We start from the raw sequence: 21,935 nt of genomic DNA on the forward strand, positions 1-21,935 counted from the left end.
GTTAAACCTCCTGCACATCCCCCAGATTTACCCGCTAATTACAGCAACTCTGCTGACAGACAGGATGGTCTGTAGAGGGAAGGCGAGGACTAATATAGCTGAGGATATAAGAAATTAATTAGTTTCAGACAGACAATGTTGGCACCTCCAGTCAGCCTGATTTATTTCCATGGCTGCTCTATTTCTGGCAAACAGAGGATGTTTGACTAAATATAAGACAACAAGTAGCTGGAATGGATGGCGAAGCCGCTGCTGAACACGTAACCCCACCGACAGAGTGACACGGGGGCTGGAACCTCCGCGGCAGCCCGAGGGATGCAGGTCCCGCTCTCACGGGCTGCCCCCGCTCAGGCACATCTGCCAAGAGCCTCAAGGACGGGTGGGAAGAGCCGCGGGAGGGAACTCCTCTGACCCGGGTGCGAGGCTGCCATCAGTGTGTGTGTGTGTGTCCGTGTGTCTGCGCGTCCGTGTGTCCCTGCCCGCAGCGCTGCCGGGGCAGCGGGGCCGAGCGGGCTCCTTATCCCGGGGCTGCGGCGGGGAGGAGCCAGCGCCGCTCCGAGCCGAGCGCCGGCAGCGCTCCCGCACCGCGCCGGGTCCCGCACCGGCACCAATCCAGCTCCCGCACCGCGCCGGGTCCCGCACCGGCACCAATCCAGCTCCCGCCCCGCGTCTGAGCCGGCACCGGCACCGGCACCGCTCCAACACCGCTCCAACACCGCTCCAACCCGCTCCTGCTCCGGCATCAGCGCCGCTCCAGACCCTCCCCGGCACCGGCCCCGCTCCCGAACCGCTCCCGGCTCGTTCCCGGCTCGTTCCCAGCCCGGCCCCGCTCCCGGCCCCGGCTCTGCCCCGGCTCTGCCCCGGCTCTGCCCCGGCTCTGCCCCGGCTCTGCCCCGGCCCCGCGGTGCCGGCGGCAGGAAGGAGGAAGGGACACGGCAGGAGGGAGAGCGACCTGCTCGGTGAGTGCCCCCCCCGCGGGATGGGGGTCCCTGCCCGCCCCCCCGCCAGCCTCGCTGCCTTTGGGACCGCTTGGGGCGGAAAGTGCGAGGGGAGGGAAGAGCTGAAGTTGGAGGTATGGGGAGGGAGGGTTCAGCTCGGTACCGAGCGCAGCGAGAATTTATACCTGTCTGTGCCCTGCTGCGGGAGATTCCTGCGCGTGTTTTGGTCCTAAACATTGATTGGGGAGCTCTGGTCAACGCTTCGGTCATTATAAACTTTGGCAGACCCCCCTGGCGTGGGTCCCGCTGGGAAGGTCCTGGGGGGGGGACCCTTGCAGGTGGAGAGTTGCCGGGGTGGGGGGCTGACACCCAGGGTCTGTGTGGTGGCTTCCCCGGCTCAGACAGGAGCCCTGCCGCTGCCTGGCCGGCGTTCCCCTTGCGCTGCATTTTTTGGTGGCTGTCACTATCAGCTGCATCTCTCCAGCACCGCCTGTTGCTCTGATGAGTTCCCGGGGATGTGGGAGAACTCGCCCCAGAATGCCTGTCCCCCCTCCTCGCTCCTGAGAGCTGCTCTCCCTGCCGTGCCAGCCCTGCCTCCTGAAAAGTCAGGCTTTAGTAGACTGGCTCATCTCTCCACGAAAACAACCTGGAATGAGCGTGTTGGCACAATAGTGGTGTTAGCTCTGAAAAGAAGGAACATCAGGGTCAGGCCTGGGGCTGCTGGCATTGGGGTTTGTGCTGTGCATCAGGCAGATGAACAGTGTGATGTGATGTGTGTGTCAGGCTTGGAGAAGGTGCCTGAAGGGGAAGAGCTTTGAACGAGCATCAGGCAGAAAGTTAGAGCCTCTGGATAAGATCTGTGAAAGGGCAAGTGCCTTCAGACAGGACCCTGCAAGGAAAACAGGATTAATTTCCTCCTCAGTGGTTGTGGGGGCAGCACAAAGACCTGCAGATGTGCTTCCCCACGGCTGAAAAGGGGTAAATGCAAGCTGAGTCTTGTTTTCCTACCTCACCAGGCTTTGCCAGGGCATCTGGGTCACCCCATCTGTGGAGAGGTTGTGAAAACCAGTTCCCATGATCCTGAAAAGATTCTCTGGGTGCTAACAGCCAGCCAGGAGATAACTGGACAGTTTGGGGCACACTGAGGTCTCAAAGGGCATTTGTAGTCCAGAGCATCCTTTTCCTCCCTGGGGAAGATCCATGGATGGGAGGTGACACATCCCAGACCCCGATGCACAGGAGGAACAGAGGCAGGAATAGGAGGGCACCTGGTTCACCAGCTGGCACCTCACCCCTGAAACTTCATCTCTGTGTGTAGGTGTGAGGCACCCAGCTCACAGGGCACTGATTTTTGGGCTCCTGTCAAGCCAGAAAACTTCTGAGCGAGTTTTGGTGTCTGTTCTCCACACGGGATCACTTTTGATGGCAGCTCTTGCAGATTTGTTTCCAAGCACTCAGATTTACTCACCCATGCTGGAAAATATTGGTACCGTGACCAAATGAGAGCAATTAATAAATGAGCAGTGGAACAACCTCGCCAGCAATAGCTGGGAGTTCCCCCTCTCTTATCCTACTTGGACAGAGAGAAAGAAAGAGAGGAAAATTTGTAACTAAGCAGGACTCTGAGGATCTGTCCCTGTCCACGGCCTTGCCACGGATTCTGCCTGACCTTGGCCACGTCACCACCATATCCCCATGTCTGAGTCCCCCCATCTGTTAACACTTGACCTTGCTTTGTTCTCGGAGTTTTGCTCCCTGAGCTCTGCAGGGCTTTGGGATGCTGGCAGGGATGGGCGTGGAAGCACTAAAATCCTCCTCTCAATGCCACGAAGGCCCCTTTCAGTGAACAAGCTCTTTGTGGTCCCTGAATGGACCCTTCAGACAGGCTTTGCTGCCCAGCCAGTGGCAGAGCCAAGTGATGGTGTCACATATTCGGAGGTTACAGGTGACTGAAATGCAGCTGGATGTGCTTGGCTGATTTTTACTGGCTCCCCAAGGAGCTGCTTTAAATCTTTAGCTTTATCAGCTTTTATCTGCTGCCTTTCAGGGGCATTCCTTGCCAGTGTCACTGCCTTGTTTGTCAGGGTACAGCCCTGAGCAGGGGGGCTGGAGGGGACAGATTTTGCCTTCTGTTGCTGGCACTGGATCCAGACGAGGTAGATGAAGGCAGCTGCATTTTGCACATGGTAAAACAGAGAGGCAAAATGGCTCAAGGTGTTACAAGGAGCCTGTGGCAGCTCAGGGAGTTGAGTTTTGATCTCCCAAGGCCATGAGATCCCTCTGTTCTCTCTGTCCTGCCACCTGGTCAGACAGAAACCTGCGTCTGTACCTTCCATAGGTCATGTCTGCATTAAAATATCCACGTCGCAGCTTCCACTGAGACCATCCCTTTGGTCTGGCCTTCTGGAGAGAAATGAATGTTTGGTCAACCCTTGTAAACCCTGAGACATTCCTCTGGCTTCCACACAGACCTGAGGTTTGGGCCAGGAGGCCTGAGAATCTCCAGAAAATCTGGGATGCGTGTTTGGGAATCGTGTCAAATAACAGTAAGAGTTTCCAAGAAGGTTTATACTCAGTAGGAGCCTCCCAAATTCTCCTTCCACTCTCAGGGGAATTGAGGCAACTTAAAGCAGCTTCTCCAGGCAAGAGGACAGGGGGTCTTGGCTCTGGGGCCAGTTCAGAGCAGATCCCAAGCCAGCCTGGAGTGAGTTCTGCTGGGTGTAACTCTTGTACTGACACCCAGAAAGGTCAGCTCTGCTCTCTGCCATGGTCTTGGTTTACTTCTTTACAGGTAGAACACGGAACAAAAGGTCTCTATTGCTTGCTTTCAGAGGTTTGACCTGCTGGGTTTTCTTTCCTCTAAATTCACTTGTTCCTGCTGTTTGCAAAGGGGAAACCGAGAGCAGAAAGCAACCTGTTGATTAATGTAGATGCAAAAGCCCCAGATTACAATCTGGTGAACAATTAACTTCGAGGAGTCGATCTGTAATCAGCCAGAGCATCTTTTGCTCTCTTTCTAATCAGGGTTTCTTTTCAGGTAGCGTTTTGCCCGCAGCCAGCTGCTGCTCATCTGCCGCTTGTTTGCTCAGTCGCTCACAATCTCGGCTGGTATCTTTGTCTCGGCAGCCTGGCTGGAAAAGAAACTGCTGTGGAATTATTTTCGAGCCGCAGAGCAGAGCGGGGTGAGCCCTGGGAGCCGGCTGGGCTCTGTCTGCGCTCCTGCCACCGCTGCCACCTCTCATCTGTCTCCTCCTTTCTTTGCCTCCCTCCTTCGCCTCCTTCCAGCTGCGTCTCCGAACTTGAGACCTGTCTTCTCTCTCGCCTTCTGGGCTCCCTCGCTGCTTCGGGGATGAGCTCCAAGCCGCCCGCAATTAAGGCTGGATTTTTGCAGGCGCGCCGCGTTCCCGCTGGGAGATGTCCACATGTCCCCGGCAGCGCGTCCCTGCCCGCTGGGCTGATCTCTGCTGAAAAGCCGGCCCTTCCTTTTCACACCTGAGCAGCAGCCTTGTTAAAACTCTCAGCCCTGTGCTGAATGCATAATGCAGCTTTTCAAGCGCAGGCAGGGCCCGCGGGAATGCGGCTCAGGGAGCGGGAGGATGCTCCAGGCTTTGGGGCACCTGGATCCCGCTGCCAGCACCAGCCCCTCTGCTTTTGTTTGTGGTTTCTCTGTGCCCCCGACTCCCATCGGGGGCCGTCCCTGCCACCCCAGGGTGCTGGGAGGGTCAAAAACTCTGCGAGTGTGCCCGCTGAGGGATGTTTGAGCTGCTGTTTTCGAGGATTGGTGCTCGTTGCCTTTCGGGAGCCAGGTCTCCTGGAGCAGCTCAGGTGGAACGTCTCCGAGATCTCAGCTTGGTCTGACCTGTGTTTTTGCTTCCCTTTCACCTTCCCTTGTGGCTTTGAATCAGGCATTTTAGAGCAGGGACAATTCCTCACGAGCCCCTCGATCCCTGGGCCCAGCAGGCGCTGCCAGGACAACAATAATTACATTATTTGAGTGGCAAATTGCAGATCCAGAGCTGTCAGTGCCTGGTACCTGTCACCTCTGCCAGCACTGCAGGAGCACGGGGATCATCAGAGCTGCTGCTGGGATGCAGAGAGGAGGGAGCAAACAGGATGGATTTAGTGGTGTTGGATTTACTGCCCTTTCCTTAGTGCCTGGGAAGGGAAGGTTTCTGTCTGCACTTGCATTGCCAGTGCAGTGGAGACACTCCAATTAATGGTGCATTCAATCCGATTATTTTGTTACTTCCCCCCCCTTTTTTTTTTACTTTTTTATTTCATTTCTTACTAATTGGATTAATTACAGCCAAACAATTCACCTTGGCACCACCCTGGAGTTCTGTCCTCATCATTTATCAGAGGGGAATATTCCTGGGGCTAGAAAATCCATCACTGATGGCCCTGGATCTCCAACCAGAGGTTTAAACTCTCTCTGATGAGCTGCTCTGCATTAAACAGCCCCTCTCTGTCTGGGCTCTGGGGTGACATGAATTTTGTTTGGCTTTTGGGCACCCTTTCAGTTTGCTCATGCAGTGATGTTTTCATTACTGGAGGCTTCTCCAGGACCCCTCTCCCTCTCTTTCTCCCCCAGTCTCCGAAATGCTCAGCTGTTTCCTGTAAAACAACCCAAATTTTCCCAGCTGGGGGGCTTTGGAGTGGGGCAGGGGACTGGATTTGACCAGTTTTGTGGGGTGTTGCTGTTGTTCTGGTGACTTTTAATTGAATTGCTCCATTAAAAAAGGAGAGGCTGTTGAAGCTGTAAACACTGAAACCTCCGAAAAAAAATCAAAATGTGCCTTTTTTGGGAAGCAGAAACATTCCAAACGTTCCGGGTTTTTTTCCTGCTATTTCTCTATTTCGCTTGAAATGGTTTATTTTTACTGGGTCTATTTAATTATTCGGTCAGTGTTAATGTGCTGGTCACTCAGGGGTTGTGATTCCTGATCCCAGCTGGATTTATCCTCAAACCACCCCCCTCAGGCATCGCTTTTCCCTCACTCCAGTTCCTCCCAGAAATTCCCACTCTTGAAGCTGCTTCTTATTTTAGTTGCTAAATCTGACAAGGTTGGTGAACAGGAGCCTCAGTTCTGCACTTGGGAACACGCACACGCATATAAATCCATCAGTTTGGGGGTGGTTTTTTTCTGTATTCCAGCATGGAATATCACCTGGAGCTTGGATTTGGGCCTTCTAGCACTTGGATTGTTTGCTGGAGAACCTTTTAGACTGGCAGCTGATGTGCCAGGCCTGTGCTGGAGCAAAGGCTGAGCTGTAGATACCCAAGGACACAGCCAGGGACCTGCAGGGATCTTCAGCAGATCCCAGAAATTGGGGATCCAAGTCCTGATCCAGTAGATCCCGTGCTGCAGTGATCTGGGAACAACAGAGCAAAGGAAATGCTGCAGGAGGGGGTTTGGAGGCAGGATGCAGGGTTTGGAGGCAGGATGCAGGGTTTGGAGGCAGGATGCAGGGTTTGGAGGCAGGATGCAGGGTTTGGAGGCAGGATGCAGGGTTTGGAGGCAGGATGCAGGGTTTGGAGGAAGGATCCAGGGTTTGGAGGAAGGATCCAGGGTTTGGAGGAAGGATCCAGGGTTTGGAGGCAGGATCCAGGGTTTGGAGGAAGGATCCAGGGTTTGGAGGCAGGATCCAGGGTTTGGAGGAAGGATGCAGGGTTTGGAGGCAGGATTCAAGGGTTTAAGGTAGAATCAAGGGCTTGGGAGTAGGTTTCAAGGGTTTAAGGCAAGATCCAGGGTTTGGGGGTAGATTTCCAGATTTGGAGGCAGGATCCAAGGTTTGAAGGATCCAGGGTTTGGGGGAAGGATCCAGGGTTTGGAGGCAGGATGCAGGGCCAGATCTCCTGGGCTCTTTCCTGGCTGTGCCACTGACTTGCTGTGTGACCTCGGGTGAGTCCCATCCCATCTCCAGATTCCCGATTTTCCTGTCTCAGTGGGAGGGGGGACAGCAGCCAGATTCCCACTAGGCTGGAGTGCAGCTGGTACTGGTGAGCTGCTGGGCTTTCCTTGAGGGAGCAGTGACCCCAGAGGGGCCAGGAGCTGTTCCCGAGGTTCCTTTGGACACAATAACCTTCCCAGCATCTGCTCCCTGTGCTCGACCCGGGATAAACAGTTCCAAGCTTTTCAGTGCAAGGTGGAAAACATGGAAAATCTGCATTCAGCCTGGAGCACCTATCCCTCCTTCTGCCACAGACACTCCCGAGGGCTGGTCAGCTTGTAATTATTAACTAATTACCGCGCAGCAATCGCCGTGCCACAGGCTGCAGGAAGTAGGGGCACTCAGGAACAGGCAGTGTCCCACGAATCCCAGCCTCCCCTTATCTGTCCTTTTGATTTTTGCCGGGTTGGTGTCTGGCTGCAGCCCTGCCCCACGAGCCAGGACACGATTCCTGCCGCTGGAATTCTCCACACACTGTTTGCTTTCGGTGTTTGCAGTCGGGGCACTGAAGGCCAGTGTTAGTCCAGAGCAGGGAACAGCCACATCCCGGGGCCGTGGCTGGGAGGAGGAGCCCTTGGCAGGGCTGCCAGTGTTCCCCATCCTGCCTGAGGGACACCACATCCAGGGGGGAGCGTTCCCAGCCCACCCCACAGTGCAGGCATTGATCCCGGGTGTTCCCTGGGCACTGCCCAGAGGAGGTGAAGGAGCAGCTGGGACTGAAAAGCCCCTCTTTATCCCAGGATTGGGCATGGACAGGGAGCTGCTCTGCCACTGGGGCTGTGGGATGCTGGGACCTTCTGTGTGGGATGCAACAGAGTTGGTCCCCATGTCCCACTGGGATGGGATGGGATGAAGTCAATCCCATGGGTCTTTTGGGATGGGATGGATTCAGTCCCAATGGCCTGTTGGTTGGGATGTGATAGAGTTGGTCCCCATGTCCCACTGAGATGGGATGGGATGGAGTCAGTCCCTGTGGCCCTTTTGGGATGGGATGTGATAGAATTGGTCCCCATGTCCCTCTGGGATGGGATGGGATGTGATGGAGTCAGTCCCCATGGCCCCTTTGGGATGGGATGTGGTGGAGTCAGTCCCCATGGCCCCTTTGGAATGGGATGTGGTGGAGTCAGTACCCATGCCCCTTTGGGATGGGATGTGGTGGAGTCAGTCCCCATGTCCCCTTTGGGATGGGATGCAATGGATGCAGTCCCGTGGCCCCTTTGGGATGGGATGTGGTGGAGTTGGTCCCCATGACCTGTTGGGGTGGGATGGGCTGTGAATGAGTCAGTCCCCACGGCCCACTGGGATGGGATGCAATGGAATTGGTCCCCCTGTGCCACTGGGATGGGTGTGCTGGGAATGCTGCCTGTTATTGGGGGTCCACAGGACCTGGGGGACAGCACAGAGCCTGTGTCACCCCTCACTGCCACCTCAGCCAGAGCAGGGGAAGAACTTGCACTGTGGCCTTGCCCATCAGCTGGAATAATCTACTTTTTGAGGAAGAGCTGGAGTCTGGAATGCTGCCCAGAGCAGGGGAAACTCACTGTAGGCTTGTGTGGTCGAGGCAAGAAACGCCTGAGGGGTGCCCTGGGCAGAGCAGCCACGGGGTTTGTTTTTCTGCTGGTTTGGTGTTTGGTTCAAGGCTGAAAAGTTCCCTGCTGTGGGTGTGGGGTGGGGGAGGATGGGCTGTCAGGGCCAGCACAAATCCTGTCACCACCCAGAGCCGCAGGGAATGGGGACACGGGGAGGAGAAGCTGCAGGGGTGGGAGTTGGAGCCCCGCAGTCCTTGCCTTGACCAGGCACCTCCAGGCTGTTCCTGCCCTTTGGGAGGGTCCCCAAAAAGGCTGTGGATGGTCCTGGCAGCACCTGGGCAGTGCCTGGGGTTTAGGCAGGAATTTGGAAACACCATTTGCAATGTAAATTGGTGAGGGGGGGAGGGAGAGGGGGGACAGAGAAACGATGTTGTGTGCCTGGGGAGTCTGAAGAGGAGGAGGAGGCAGAACTAGTGGTTTTACTGCTCTTTTTGGTTCCAGCCAGAGATTGGTTTGTGCCTCATCCAAATTAAAATGCAGAGAGCGTCTCTGTGTCCCCAGACTGCTCCCTCCATTAAACAAACCAGCACAACACCCCCACACCACCTTCACATCCCTCCCTCCCACCAGCCTCCTGCTTTAGCAACAACTCCCAAAGCCCCTGGAACAGAGCAGGAGCAGTAGGAGCTTTCCCATCATTCCTGTTGATGCCCTGGCCCTGCAGAGGCAAACCTGGGATGCACAGAAGTGCCCATCGTGCTGCTGAATCCCCTCAGACTCCAGTGCAGCCACACAGGGATGATAAAAACAGCTATTTCCTCAGTGCAGAAGGTGCAGAGAAAAGGTCCATCCGAGTCATTCCAATTCCAGGAAAACACGACCCAGTGTCTGAGGGAGGAGGAGTACTTTTATAAATTACCACTAGCAGCATGTGTTCTATTTAAGTACTTAATCCCCTTCAATCCCTTCTTATTAACGATTAATTGTGCAACTAATTGCACTATCATAGCATGGCAAGCACACTGGGCTGCAGTGGGCACCACCAACCCCGGCAGATAAGAACTGGGTGCAGTGGGGAGAGGGGGGCACTGATGCTCTGCTGTGTGAACCCAGGCCAAATCCCTCTCTCTCTTTGGGCCTCAGGATTATAATCCTTCCTTATCTCGAGCATTTCCTATGAAGCAACAATTTATCAGCTGGTGAGGCAGGAGAGGAGGATTGAAAACACCCGAGCGAGCTCTGAGCAGCCCTGCTCAGTGTCATCCCTTCTCATCCCAAGCTTTTGTGGCTCGGAGTCTCCTGGGCTCCTGGGAAAAACCAGGAGGAAACAGCTTTGTGTTTTGGCTGGGGGAAGGAGGGGGAAAGCACTATATTCGAATTTATTTCCGTTGGTTTCTGCTTCTGATGCCTCACCAAAGCCCAGCAGGCTGCAGGCACGTGCTCAGCCCAGCACCTCTCTCCTCCCAGCAGTGTCCAAGGACTTGTGAGCCCGGCCGTGTGTTTTCCCGGGAGGGATCTCTCTCCCTCGTGCTCTCTCACTCTGTTTATCTCCCCCCTGGGCTCTGTTATCTCCCTCGGTTTCCAAGGCTCGTGCAGAAACCAATCCTGCTTGTCAAGGACGTCGGAGCTGTGGGGGGAACTCCACCAGCACCCAGCGAGGGTTGGGATAGGTTTTAAAGTATGGGGGGAGGAGGCGAAGTGGAAAAATTATCTTTAAAAAAGCAAAAAAAAAAAAAAAGAGATAAATTCATTACTTTCAACCCCACCAAACACACTTGCTTTGTCTGCCATCCCTGCAGCTTTGAGGACACGGGGCTGGGGCTGGGTTTGGCTCGGTGAGCCAGATGTTATTTACAGTTTAACGAGGAACAAGGTTTATCTAAACACCGTGTGCTCGCAGAGTTCCCAGATATGCCTGAAATGTTGCCCTCGGTGGGGAGGCGAGCGGGGGTTTGCAGGCACTGGGGCGTGTTTGATCTGCTGATACACGTTTCACCTGGGAGCTCTCTGTTCCCCATCCAGCCCTGTCCGTGTTTGGTCTGACATGAAAATATCATAGTTGTGGTGGTGCCTGGCTGTGCTGGGGTGAGGGTTTTAGGGAGGGAGGTGTCCCCAGGCAGTGCAGGGATGCCCTGCTGCTCCCTCGGGGGCAGCTTCCTGGAAGGCAGCAGCTCCCCAGGGTGGGATCCTGGAAAGCTTTCACCATCACAGGGCTCTTGGGCATCCCACAGCCTCCTTGTGGCACCCCTGTATCCAAGGAAAATGGTTTGAGGAGAAGGGAGAGCCATCCCTGGAGCTGTTTGTGCTGAGGAAGGGGTGTCCCAAAGCCTGGCGTCCTGGCAGCAACGCTCTGGCCAAGTCTGCTGCTTCCAAACAGTGCTGGTACCACCCTGGCATCCCTGGCAGCCACCTCTTGGCTCAGGAGGATTTTTTTAAATCCCCTGCCTTCCTCCAGCAGCTCAGTGGGACAGAATTCCCTGCTCACCAGCTGGAGGGTGATCCCTTCCCTGGTGGGGAGGCACTGGATCTGGGAAGCAGAGCCATGAAGGGTCACAGAGGTGCCCACCTGCACATCCCACCCTGGCTGGGGCTCTGAGATCATCCTGATGAGGAGGGGCTGGGATGAGAGATGTTGCAGCTTTGCTTTTTCTCCTTCTGGGGGAGAGGGATCCAAAAGCAATTACGGCTCCTGCAGTGCTTTGAAATCCTCTGATTCCTCAAGCGTTGGCTCCTCGTGCTCCCTACCTGTGTGGCTGCTCTTCCCTCACATCTCAGGGGGAAAATCCACGTGCACAAAGCCCTCCAAGGGTGGGTGCACAACTGGTTTAAGATTAAATAGCAGATTAGTTCAATCCTTGGCAGGGAAGGAGACTGGCAGTGTTTGCTCGCTACCTTCCTACCATGTGACTGTTCCCCAGCTTTAAATAAAAGAGATTTGAAACCCTGCTGCAAAGGGCTTTGTGTGCCTAATGCCAACCAGGGGCACCACTGCTCCAGAGCTCCGTCCTGGGGGAAACCCAGCCCGGAGCTGGCACTGGGAGGTGCTGCAGTGGGGACAAGTAGGTCAGGAACACCATCCCCTCTCCTGCTTTCCCTGCTGCTGCTGCAGGAAGATCAGTCCAAGGGCGGTGGGAGGCTGGTTTAGGAGCAGTGTCAGCTCTGAGGAGCTGCTGGATCCCAACTGGGAGCTTGCTGGGAGAGGAGGAAGCACTAATCCCATGGGAAGCTGTTTGGACAGCCTCTCCAGCTCCTCCTCCCATGCCAGGGCTGGGGGGGACATGGAAATCCAGGTGGGCTGTAGAGGTTTCAGCCTTTTTCTGAGCCCTTTTTATCAGGGCAGAGCAAGGCAGGCTTTTCTAGTCTCCCAGAAAACCTGTGGCAAAGAGCTGAGCCCTGGATTGCTCCCAGTGCTGGTGGTGCTGCTGCTCCCCAGGAATGTTGTGCTTCTCTTTGTATTAAAACCCTTCTCCATTTTTTTGGGGGGAGGTTTGATCCTGTCGAGATCCTTTGCTTCCAGCATCCCTCTGGAGAGGAGGGATCCCCTTCTCACAAGGATCTGGCTCACATTTCTTGCTGTCCCCCCCTCCCTTTCCCTGCCCCAGAGGTGGCTGCATTTCCTGGATTCCACAGGGATTCCACGAGGCTCTGGGGTGTCCAGGATGTGATTTCTGTTCCTTTAAATACCCTCCCCAGGAATGCTTTTGGAAAGGGGAGCAGGGCAGCAGGGCTGGGTGATCCCCCTGCTCAGCTGTCCCTCTGGTCACACCCCTGGGCAAAGCCAACTCCTGGGGCTGCTCCCACATCTCAGCAGAAGGGATTAACCACCCCCAGCCCTCGTTTTGCAGTGAATCCCTTCCTTCCAGCCTTGAATCCCTTCCTTCCAGCCTTGAATCCCTTCCTTCCAGCCTTGTTCTCACGTGCCAGGAAGGGAGGCTTTGAGTGCAGGATGAAATCACGGGGCAGGGGAGGAAAATTCCAGAGTTTTCTGTTATAAGGCAGAGCAGACAACCCCTCCTGGCTCCTCCTGACCACTGCAGGGAAAGTGAATCCCTGCTTTCCACGTGCTCCTGTCTGCAGTCACAGACAGAGCCTGCAGCTCTGGGAGCTCTGTGTGGGCTGGGAAAGAAGGAAAGCTCTAATTAAAAAAAGGGGGAGGAAGAAAAGGAAAAGGAGGAAAGAAAACAGCAGTTAGGAAGGCAGCAGACCCCACATAACCCATGTGTGAGGGTGTTGCACAGGTTCATCCAGCGGGATTGGAGCTGTGTTGGGAATGTTCCTGGGGGAGAGGCTCGGTGGGACTTGGGCTCTCCTATACCAGGAATCCTCTCCCATAACGTGGATTCTCCTTCCCATGTGGCAATAAAGGAAGGGCAGGTGCTGACAGACTCAGCCACAGGTTAAACACTCCTGGGAGAGAAAATAAGAGGCTTTGTGTTCCTGAGAATGACTCCTTGGCACCTCCTTCGCTGCCTCTCCAGCCACCCGGGAGTGCTGAGTGCCAGCTGCTGGGGTGACAGGGCTGGATTTGTCTTTCTGGGAGTGTCTTTCATTCAGCAGGATCCAGGAGCACTTTGCTGGATGTCCCTGGGCATTCAGGACCCCCTGTGGGTGGGACATGGCAGGAGGTGACACTGGGAGAGGCCAGCACAGGACAGCAGGTCTCTAGGGGCTGGTGAGGAGCAGGCAGGCTGGGGCCAACCTTCCTGGGATGCAGCTTGGATTGTGTTAGTTAATTGGCAGTCAATAATCAGTGGAGTGTCATAAAACCAAGACCCAGGCTGGTTTTTGCTGGTCATGTTCCTCCTCAGCAAGTAATTGCTCGGGGTACCCAGAGCTGTGAAGGACGTGCAGTAAAGGGATGGGAGGTGGAAGTGAGTCATGGAAGAGGGGAGGGAATGGCTAAACATCACACAGCCCAGCAGCAGCACCTCCAGGAGCATCCTCCCAGAGCTGGGAAGTGCTGCTGCCCCAGCAATCCCAGCACAGCTCTTTGCTCCCAGCTCTCCTGGGCTGTGGTCACACTGCCAGGATTGAGGGTGGGACACGTGCCCTGAGCTCCCAAGTGACCCTAAATGAAGCCTCAATTACTCAGACAGCTGCTGTAGCAATAGTGAGTGTGGAAGGGAGTGTCTGCCTCAGAGGGGAAAAGTCCTGTGGTTCTGCTGAGACTCATTTCCCACTGCCTGCCCCCGTGGAGCAAACCTGCTGGGATGGATGGGATGGGATGGGATGGGGTGGGATGGGATGGGATGGGATGGGATGGGATGGGATGGGATGGGATGGGATGGGATGGATGGGATGGGATGGGATGGGATGGGATGGGATGGGACGGGACGGGACGGGACGGGACGGGATGGATGGGATGGAATGGGATGGGATGGGATGGGATGGGATGGGATGGGATGGGATGGGATGGGATGGGATGGGATGGGATGGGATGGGATGGATGGGATGGGATGGGATGGGATGGGATGGAGCAGGGGACCTGCTGGTCCACAGTGGCTGTGAATCCAGGCTGCTCATCCCCCGGGGATGCTGAATCCATGGAAACACTGACACTGTCAGGGCATGGACAATGTGAGCCCTGAGCTCCCCCCCAGCCCCCCAGGGATGGTGGGGTGGCCACACTGCACAGTTGCAGCCTATTGTTGTTCCAGCTGAACACTGGACACTTCTCTCAGGTTAGGGGAATAAGTGCCCAGTGTTTGGAGGCTGCTGGAATAATGACTGTCATTTTAATGCCTTCCTCGGAGCTGCCCTGATCTCACCAAGAGCCAGGGAGGGAAGAGCCAAGGGAGAGCTGCTGATTGCACCACACGGGGCTGAGAGAGGCAAAATATACAAAGGCAGAACAAACCTCCTTTGTGTGCTCCTATTACTGGGCTCATTGTCAGCACCGGCACAAATGGGAGGGGAAATGTGCATCCAGCAAAGGGCTTTCCTTCCCCTCCCACCCCTGCCTGGAGTACAGGTTACAATCCCAGCCCTGGAAGTGTCCAAGGCCAGGCTGGATAAACTTGGAGCAAGCTGGGATACTGGAACGTGTCCCTGCCCATGGCAGGAGTTGGAACAAGATGAGCTTTAAGGTCCCTTCAACCCAAACCAGTCTGGGATCCCATGATTCTGTAAAGTCTCCAAAGGCTGGGCTGGCAGGAATTTTTCCACAGCATCCACCCTTCCCAGGCTATCCCTGTGTCTGCCTCAGGGATCTGTACATGCTCCCTGTGCCTGTGCCTGTGCCATTAAACAACTTACAGTTGGAATTCTGCAAAGGAGGGATGGGAACACTGCTGTGCTGGACAGGGCATCGCATCCCAGGGGAATTCAGCCCAGCTGGGAGGGAGGAAGGAAGTGTCCTCATTCTTGATTTATCTCTGGGAAGCCAAGGCATTCCAAGAGGGTCAGAGCCGGAGTGGGAGCCAGTCTTAGGCATTTGCCACAGGATCATTTGTCCTCCTGAGCCTCCTCCCAGCTGTGGCTGTGCCAGGGGAGGACAGTGATGTCCTGGCTGCCACAATCCCATTCCTGGTGTGCTGCATCCCTTGTGATCACGGAAGGCAGCAACACAGGAGGGAAAAGGAATTGCAGAGTGAGGATGGACTGGCTCCCTGGGGATGCCAAGCTCCCTTTTCAATCATGCCCAGGGCAGTGGCTGCCCTGGGATGATGGTCTTGCTGTTTGCTGCAGGGCTCCTGTAGATTAATAGGAATTGATGGGGCTCCTTTCCCTGCAGGATCTTGACCTCCTGGCAGGGGGGAGATGTCAGGCAGGGCTGAGCTGCGGGAGGCAAATGAGCAGGGAGGAGAGCTCTGGCCTTGCTCTCTGCCCTCATCACTCACCTTTTGGGGAGAGGAATTCCTGCAAACCCCTCTGCCTGCTGGGCAGGGACCATGGCCCATCCCAGCACCGGGCAGGATGTGGCCCCAGCTCTGTCTGTGCTGGGGAGGGAGCTTGGCACCCCAGGGAGGGTTTCAGACCGACAGCTGAGTGGCCAAGGGGATGTTCATTTGCTGGTCAGGGGCTGATGTCCTTCCCTGCCCCTCCCTTCTCTCCCTGGGAGCATTCCCAGCTGCCACAGAAAATTCGGCGTCATCCCTGGTGTGTGTTTGAGTCGTTTCCCTCTGACCCCCCCAGAACAGCCTCAAGTCACTCCCCATTTCCTTCCACGCACCTCTGAGCACCTGAACACGGCCCTGCAGAGGAAATTCGGAGCGGAGGAGGAGGAATTTGGGTCGTGCTGAGCTCCTGTTTGCACAGGAATGTGCACCACGGAGGGGCCGAAATCTCTCCCATCTCCTGCTCTCAGACGCCTTGGCAGCTCCTGCAGCTTTTCCCTGCTCCTCCTCCGTGCTGGAGCTTGGGAGGGAGAACCTCAGCTGGCCAAGACAGACCTGGAAAGGGCTGCCTGGCACGGGGGGGGGGGCTGTGCTGGGGAGCTTTGGTTGGGTCTGGCTTTGTCTCGGTGCTTTGCCCTGTGAGGAGGGGCGGGTGTTTGGTGCCTGGGTGGGTTGGTTGGTTGTTTAGCCCCGTGTTTGCTGAGCAAACAGGGCTCCACGAGCAGAATTCCCCATTTCTCTGATCCTTGCAGGAGTGAATCAGTGCCACCTAAGAGCTGGAAGCAGGAGCTGTGACTGCTGAACGGGACTGTTCATTTTGCCTTGTAAACACAACCGTTAATCTCTGTGGGGATTCAAAATTAAAAAACAAAAAAAGGCTTAAAAGAAGCAAACTATTCCCTCCAAGCTTTCCACTCTTTCCTCTGGGAAATGGGGGCGTGAGGCTGTTAAAATGGTAAGGAAAATATGGAGGCACTTAGCATTTGTGAAAAGCAATAAAGTAGTTAGTGCTCCACAGCTTTGCTTCCGAGGCCCTGCCAGGTGCTGGAGGAGAAAGGGAACAGTTTCTCTCGCTGGTGATGCCTAAAATACCTGTCCCATGAATTGCAGGGCAGGGAACCAGCAGTTTTTGGGTGTACTGATGCAAGGGCGATCCATGTGGACGGTGGGAACAGTTCACTGAGTGTGGTCACTGCCCCCGACACAGCGTTTAAAGGATCGTTAACTTCTTGTCTTGATCCTGCAGAGGAGCTTTTCCTGATGGGATTCGGCTTGGGGCACTTTGAAGTGTTTTAGCCAAGTATTTACTACCCGACTGTATTACAGTAAGTGCAGATCACTCACCCTGCTGGCTTTAATCCCCGGTCCTTGGCCACATTCCAAGCCGGGTGATTTCATTTTCCGCCTGTTGATGCCTAAACTCCCGGTTGCCAGTTTTAAACTGCTCCTTCCCCTCGTGTCCCGCCGTGCAACTGTCGTGTTAGTGCACGTTGGGAACCATCGGCTCCCTCCATCCCCGGTGCCTCCAGCGCAGGGGTTGCCGTGGTTCCTGTCAGGCTGGAAAACAAAGGGATGGCATCGCTTTGCTCAGCGAGTGCCACTTTCTCTCCCAAAGGCAATAAATGCCTCTGCTTCCTTTAGGACACTAAACGTGGGGGGAAAAAAAAACAAACAAACAACAAAAACCAAGAGGAATTCTCCCTTTGAAATCCATGCTGGGGGAGAGGGCTGGGCTGCTCCTTTCAGCTCTAAAGGGGATTCCTTCTCCCAGAAGGAATTCAGATGGAGAGGGGATGGAGCCCCTCATACCCCGGGGTGCTGGGGTGTGGGGAGGGGTGCCCGCTGGGGACCCCACATTTCCTGACCCTACATCACCCCTGCAGCCTTCTGGCCTGTACATTGTGGATGGTTTCCTTCCAGGAATGGAGCAAATCCCAGTTTTAGGGGGAACCTTGTGGCCACTGGGGCCGGGGCAAATTCCTCTGGGGAGGTGTGGAGGGCTGAGGGCAGGAACAGCCTCATAAATTCCAGCTGACAAACACTTGAATGGGAACTCCATCAACAGATGCCAAGTAGGTCCAGGTGTAGCTGGAACAAACAGCCCCAGCTGCCCGGAGCCGTGAGGATGAGGAGCATGGAACAGGCCCGGGGCAGCTCGGGAATGGCAGGAGAGGCAGGGAATGGCAGGAGAGGCAGGGAATGGCAGGAGAGGCAGGGAATGGCAGGAGAGGAAGGGAATGGCAGGAGAGGAAGGGAATGGCAGGAGAGGCAGGGAATGGCAGGAGAGGAAGGGAATGGCAGGAGAGGAAGGGAATGGCAGGAGAGGAAGGGAATGGCAGGAGAGGCAGGGAGCCATCCCGGTGCTATTTTTACCCCCACCCCAGTTCCTCTCCGAGGAGGTTTATATTTAGCAGCCTGGAGCTGCTGGCATTCCTGTAGGAGGCAAGGGGGGGGGGAGGAAGGATTGGGATTTGTGGAGCAGAGTTTTTTGCCAGCCTGGAGCCCACGTGAAAACGCGAGCTCGGGAGCCTCTGTGGCTTTTTCTTTGTCAGGAGCAAAACCTGACCCTGCTTTTCCAGGTGGGTTTAGTTCCTTGGGTACCTGCAACGCTGGCAGCTTTTCCACACACCAGCAGTGCCCTGGTTCGAACTCACTCAGCTTGCAAGGTGAGGAGTCAGATTGGAACCGTGGGCTGGGAAAAAGGTCTCCAAAGCAAGTGTCAAGCTCTGCCTTCCCTCCCAAAGCAACAGCGCTGCTTGGAGGCGTTATTTGGACCACGAGGAGGGCGCCAGCAGGGAGACTTTGTTAATGCAGCATCACCAGTGCCACATCTTTATTGTCAAAGCACGTTTCTGTCGTGCTGAGGAAACGTTTCAGTGTCTGCAGGCTGAAGTGGATGTGTCTGTCATCCTCCTGCCTCACTTCCCAGCTCCAAGCAGCCTCCAGCCTCCCTTCCCACCCCCAGCAAACACCCCAGCCCCGATTCCGGGCAGGGTTGAGCCTTCACTTTTCAGGTGTTGGCAGCGTTGGGGGTGGGAGGTGAGTGGGGGTGGCTGAGGCGTGTGAGTGCCCAGGATTCGGGTGAATCCCAGGGATTTTCAGGGGATTCACCCACTGCAGGGTGCCATGCCTCACCGCAGAGCCTGGCGGGCGCCCAAACGGAGTGTTTATATTGCTGACGGGTAATCTTTTAAGCTTTCAGATGCAGGCATGTCAGCCCGAGTGTTCCCGTTGTCCTGGCGACGGGGATGCGCCGGCTCCCGGATGCTGTGTCTGATCGCGTCAGCCTGGAATGCGATCACCGTTTGTTTGCGCTGATAAGCCTCGGAGGGGGCTGGGGGGGAGTGGGGACAGCCAGGGAAGAGCAGGGACACCCAGGAGTAGGGGGCTGACCTGCTCCAGGGTTGCGGGGGAAGGCACGGGATGTGGGAATGAGTGGGAAGGAGCCTCTCCGGGTAGTTTTGGTGCCTGTTTGGTACCAAGGGTTGATTTGCCCCTTCAGATCCTCCCTTGGGTTGGTGGGTCAGAGCAGCATTAAGGAGTGGAGAGCTGTTAATGGAAAATCCCCTGCCAGGAAGGTGAGAGGGTCGAGAGAATAAGGGATGGTGGAGGAGCATCCCTACACTCATGGGACTGGGGAGAGGGACAGAGCTGTGGCTGGTTGAGGGTAAGACACTGATGTCCCATCCTTGGAAGTGTCCAAGGCCAGGTTGGACAGGGCTTGGAGCAACCTGGGCTAGTGGAAGGTGTCCCTGCCCATGGCAGGGGGTGGAATGAGATGAGCTTTAAGGTCCCTTCCAACCCAAACCATTCCAGGATTCCACGACAGCAGGGAGCTGCCAGGACAGCAGGCTGGGTGCTGGCTCTGTGCTGGCCAGGAGGAACAGCACCAGAGTGCAGCAGGGCTGGTGCTGGAGCCCAAAGCCTGCCCAGACAGCTCTTCCAGCCTGATCCCATCCTGCTGCTGAGCCTGGGAAGAGCCAAAGCAGGAAAGGAAAAGCAAAGCAGTGCCCAGAGCGAGCTCCCGTGGCCGCTCAGCCCCAGCACACTTTGCCATGTGCCCCGGGAGGGTTTTCTTCCTTTAAGGGTTTTATTGCTTTAATCAGATCTCCGGCTTAAGGCGACTCTAATGCCCATCAGGATGAGTCACTGGGGCTCACGAGGGAGCCCAGAGGTCAAAGCATCTCCCCGTGCTGTGACTCTGGAGGATCCCCCCAGCCCATCCTGGCTCCACTCAGCTTTTTGCTGCTGGCTCAGAAAGTCTTTCGTGCAAGGGCAAAGCAGAGCCCGAACTGCCAGGGGAGAGGGGCCTCCCTGCACAGGGAGGAGGGTGGGATTGAGTCTTTTCCGTCACTGTTTACTCTTTCTTGCCTTCCTTGTACGTCTGCCCTGCTCTTCCCCTATCCAGGCATTCCCAGAGTTTCCAAGGATGCCACAAGGCACGGCCTGTGTTGGTAGTTGGGACAGAGCGTGCACAGCCCTGTTCTGGGCTTGGAAAAGAAACCCCCCTGCCCCTCTTGACAATCTCCAGCTCTTAAAAAACGAGGAACCCAAATTTCCCTGGTGGCCACGTGGCTCCTCATCTGCTCTGGCACAGCAGTGGTGCCTCGGAGATGGGGATGTCCCAGGGGACCCCTGCAGGGCCCCAGATGGGGGGAAATTTGGGTTGGGGTGCTGCCAGAGCCCCAGAGAGCAGGAGCTGTGGGGCTGGGGTGGGGGGTGGAATCCTGTGTGTTGTGCAGCCCTCTCAGCCTGCTCTCCCTTCCCTGCAGGGCTCTGGCAGCACGAGGGAAAAATGAACAAGATGAAAAACTTCAAGAGGAGGTTTTCGCTCTCGGTTCCGCGGACGGAGACCATCGAGGAGTCGCTGACGGAGTTCACGGAGCAGTTCAACCAGCTCAACAACCAGAGGAATGAAGGTAAGGAGCCCCCAGGCCCCTGATGTGCTGCTGGGGCCGGTCAGGAGCATCTGGGGTCAGTGCTGCCAGCAGGGATCTCCTCTCCAGCCCCCGGGCTGTTCAGTGGGTGTGCGTGGAAAGTTTCTGCCCCTCTGTCGGGGTTGGTTCCTCATCCATCCCCCGGGATTAATAACACCCTGTCATTAAATGTGAAGAGGGATTTATACTTGCATAAGGAAAGACTTATGGGAGGGAAAGGTATTTGCACAAAACGGGGAGGAATGACACATCTGTGGTCAGGGTTGGCAGTGGGAAAGTGTGGGATCTCCTCCTGCCTGCCCAAAGCACCTCCCCGTGCTGTGACTCTGGGGGGCAAAAGTGGGCTGTGAGCCCTCTCCAGGGCTACAGGCTGATGCTTCCCCCGAGCCAAGGGGGCTGTTCTCTCTCTTCTGGGCATCACATCTCCTCCTGGACCCACAGCCTTCCCCTGGGAGGCCGTTCTCAGGGAGGTTTAGGGTTAACATCCCTTGTGCAAACAGAGCAGGGTGCAGGCTGGGGCAGGCTCTGGGGCCGGGGGCAGAGCCAGGGAGGGGCAGGGCTGCAGGCACAGCGTGGGAGCAGCTCAGCCCCGTGGCCCTGCACGGGCAGGCAGAGCCTTTGGGCACCGGCTGGAGTTGGGCTCGGCCCCTCCGGGGCTGAACTGGCTGCTGGGGGTGCCAGGCTGAGCCACTCCCGGCCACCCCCTCGTGCCACTGCTGCCTCCCGTGCCACAGCCCAGCCCCTCCACGCTCCACTGGGCTCCAGCAGGGGCTGGGCCACGATGGAATGATGTCATTGCCTGGCACTGGTGGGGAGGGACCGTCCCTGTGCCAGCCAACCTGCTCCCAAGGAGAGATGCAGTAACCTAATTTAGAGCTGGCTCTCCTCGCTCCCGCAGCCCCTGAGGCTCCTTTATCTCTCCACACAGCCGGGCTGCCCTGAGCAGAGTCCCTCCCTCCCGGCCTCCTGCCCTGCTCCCACACACCTCCCCTCACACCCCAGCCAGCAGCCAGGGCTATAATTAGACTTGAGCCCTTAATTAGATGTGCAGAAGCTGTGGGGATAAAATGGGGCAAGGCTGAGGAAGTCCTGGGTGCTGAGAGCTGCTCCTGCTGTTGCCCTCCCTGGGGGAGCTGTGCTGGGATGGGGGAGCCCGGCTCCCTGTCTGTGCCCTGCAAACCAGAGAGGTGATTCCCCCGTTATTCTGCTCGGATGAGGAGTCAGTCACGAGTCTTCCTTTGCTCCTGGATGGCAAACCAGTGCAAGCAGCATCTGCCAGTCCCTCCCTGGGCTTTTGGGCTTGCTCCTGAGGTAGCCAGGAGAGAGAAAGAGCAAAGAGCAGAGTCTGAGCAGAGTGAGCCAGGACTGAGGGTGTTCCCAGCCCATGGTTAGAGGCTGGACCAGTACTAGACTGGGATGTGGTGTAGTAGATCCTCCTGCCTGGCCCCAGGAATGCATCAGGGGCTCAGGATCTGCCAGCACCACTCTGGGGGTACAGCTCCTCCTGTGCAGCCTCGAGCTCTCCCAGGGCCAGCTCCACTGATCCTCCCCACATGGATGTGGCACACCCTGGTCCCCTCCCCAGCTTTCCCTCCTTGGTGCCCCCCATTCCCTGGTTGCCCAGTTCCCAGTTTAGCTCCCATCTCTCTCCCACAGAGCCCAGGCTGTGCCCAAACCTGCTCCCTTCAGTGAGATCCCGTGGCTGAGTTTCCTGTGGGGATTGTGAACAACCCTGAGGAGTCA

At 56.3% G+C, this 21,935-nt stretch overlaps 1 protein-coding gene and 1 long non-coding RNA gene across 3 annotated transcripts in view; one reads left to right on the forward strand and one right to left on the reverse strand.

The window, feature by feature from the left end:
• Positions 1–327: 327 nt before the first annotated feature.
• CDK18 (cyclin dependent kinase 18) overlaps positions 328–21,935 on the forward strand; it is a 36,595-nt gene continuing 14,987 nt past the window's right edge. The window contains exons 1-2 of one of the 2 annotated variants that reach the window (XM_051808857.1): positions 328–959; positions 20,028–20,174. In XM_051808857.1, the coding sequence (XP_051664817.1) occupies positions 20,051–20,174 (124 nt within the window). In that variant the 5' untranslated portion in view covers positions 328–959; positions 20,028–20,050. Of the gene's footprint in view, positions 960–20,027; positions 20,175–21,935 lie in introns of those variants that run through there. The other variant, XM_051808858.1, reaches the window with a different exon arrangement.
• LOC127480599 (uncharacterized) lies at positions 8,834–17,052 on the reverse strand. Its single transcript, XR_007907968.1, has 3 exons — positions 16,600–17,052; positions 12,376–12,535; positions 8,834–9,307 (listed from the first exon to the last, which is right to left on the reverse strand). It is a non-coding gene; the product is annotated as an uncharacterized LOC127480599 (long non-coding RNA).

Source organism: Manacus candei, unplaced genomic scaffold (assembly GCF_025592945.1).
Source record: "Manacus candei isolate 608988 ecotype Guabito, Panama unplaced genomic scaffold, ASM2559294v1 h1tg000073l, whole genome shotgun sequence".
In the NCBI taxonomy this organism is placed as follows: Eukaryota; Metazoa; Chordata; class Aves; order Passeriformes; family Pipridae; genus Manacus; species Manacus candei.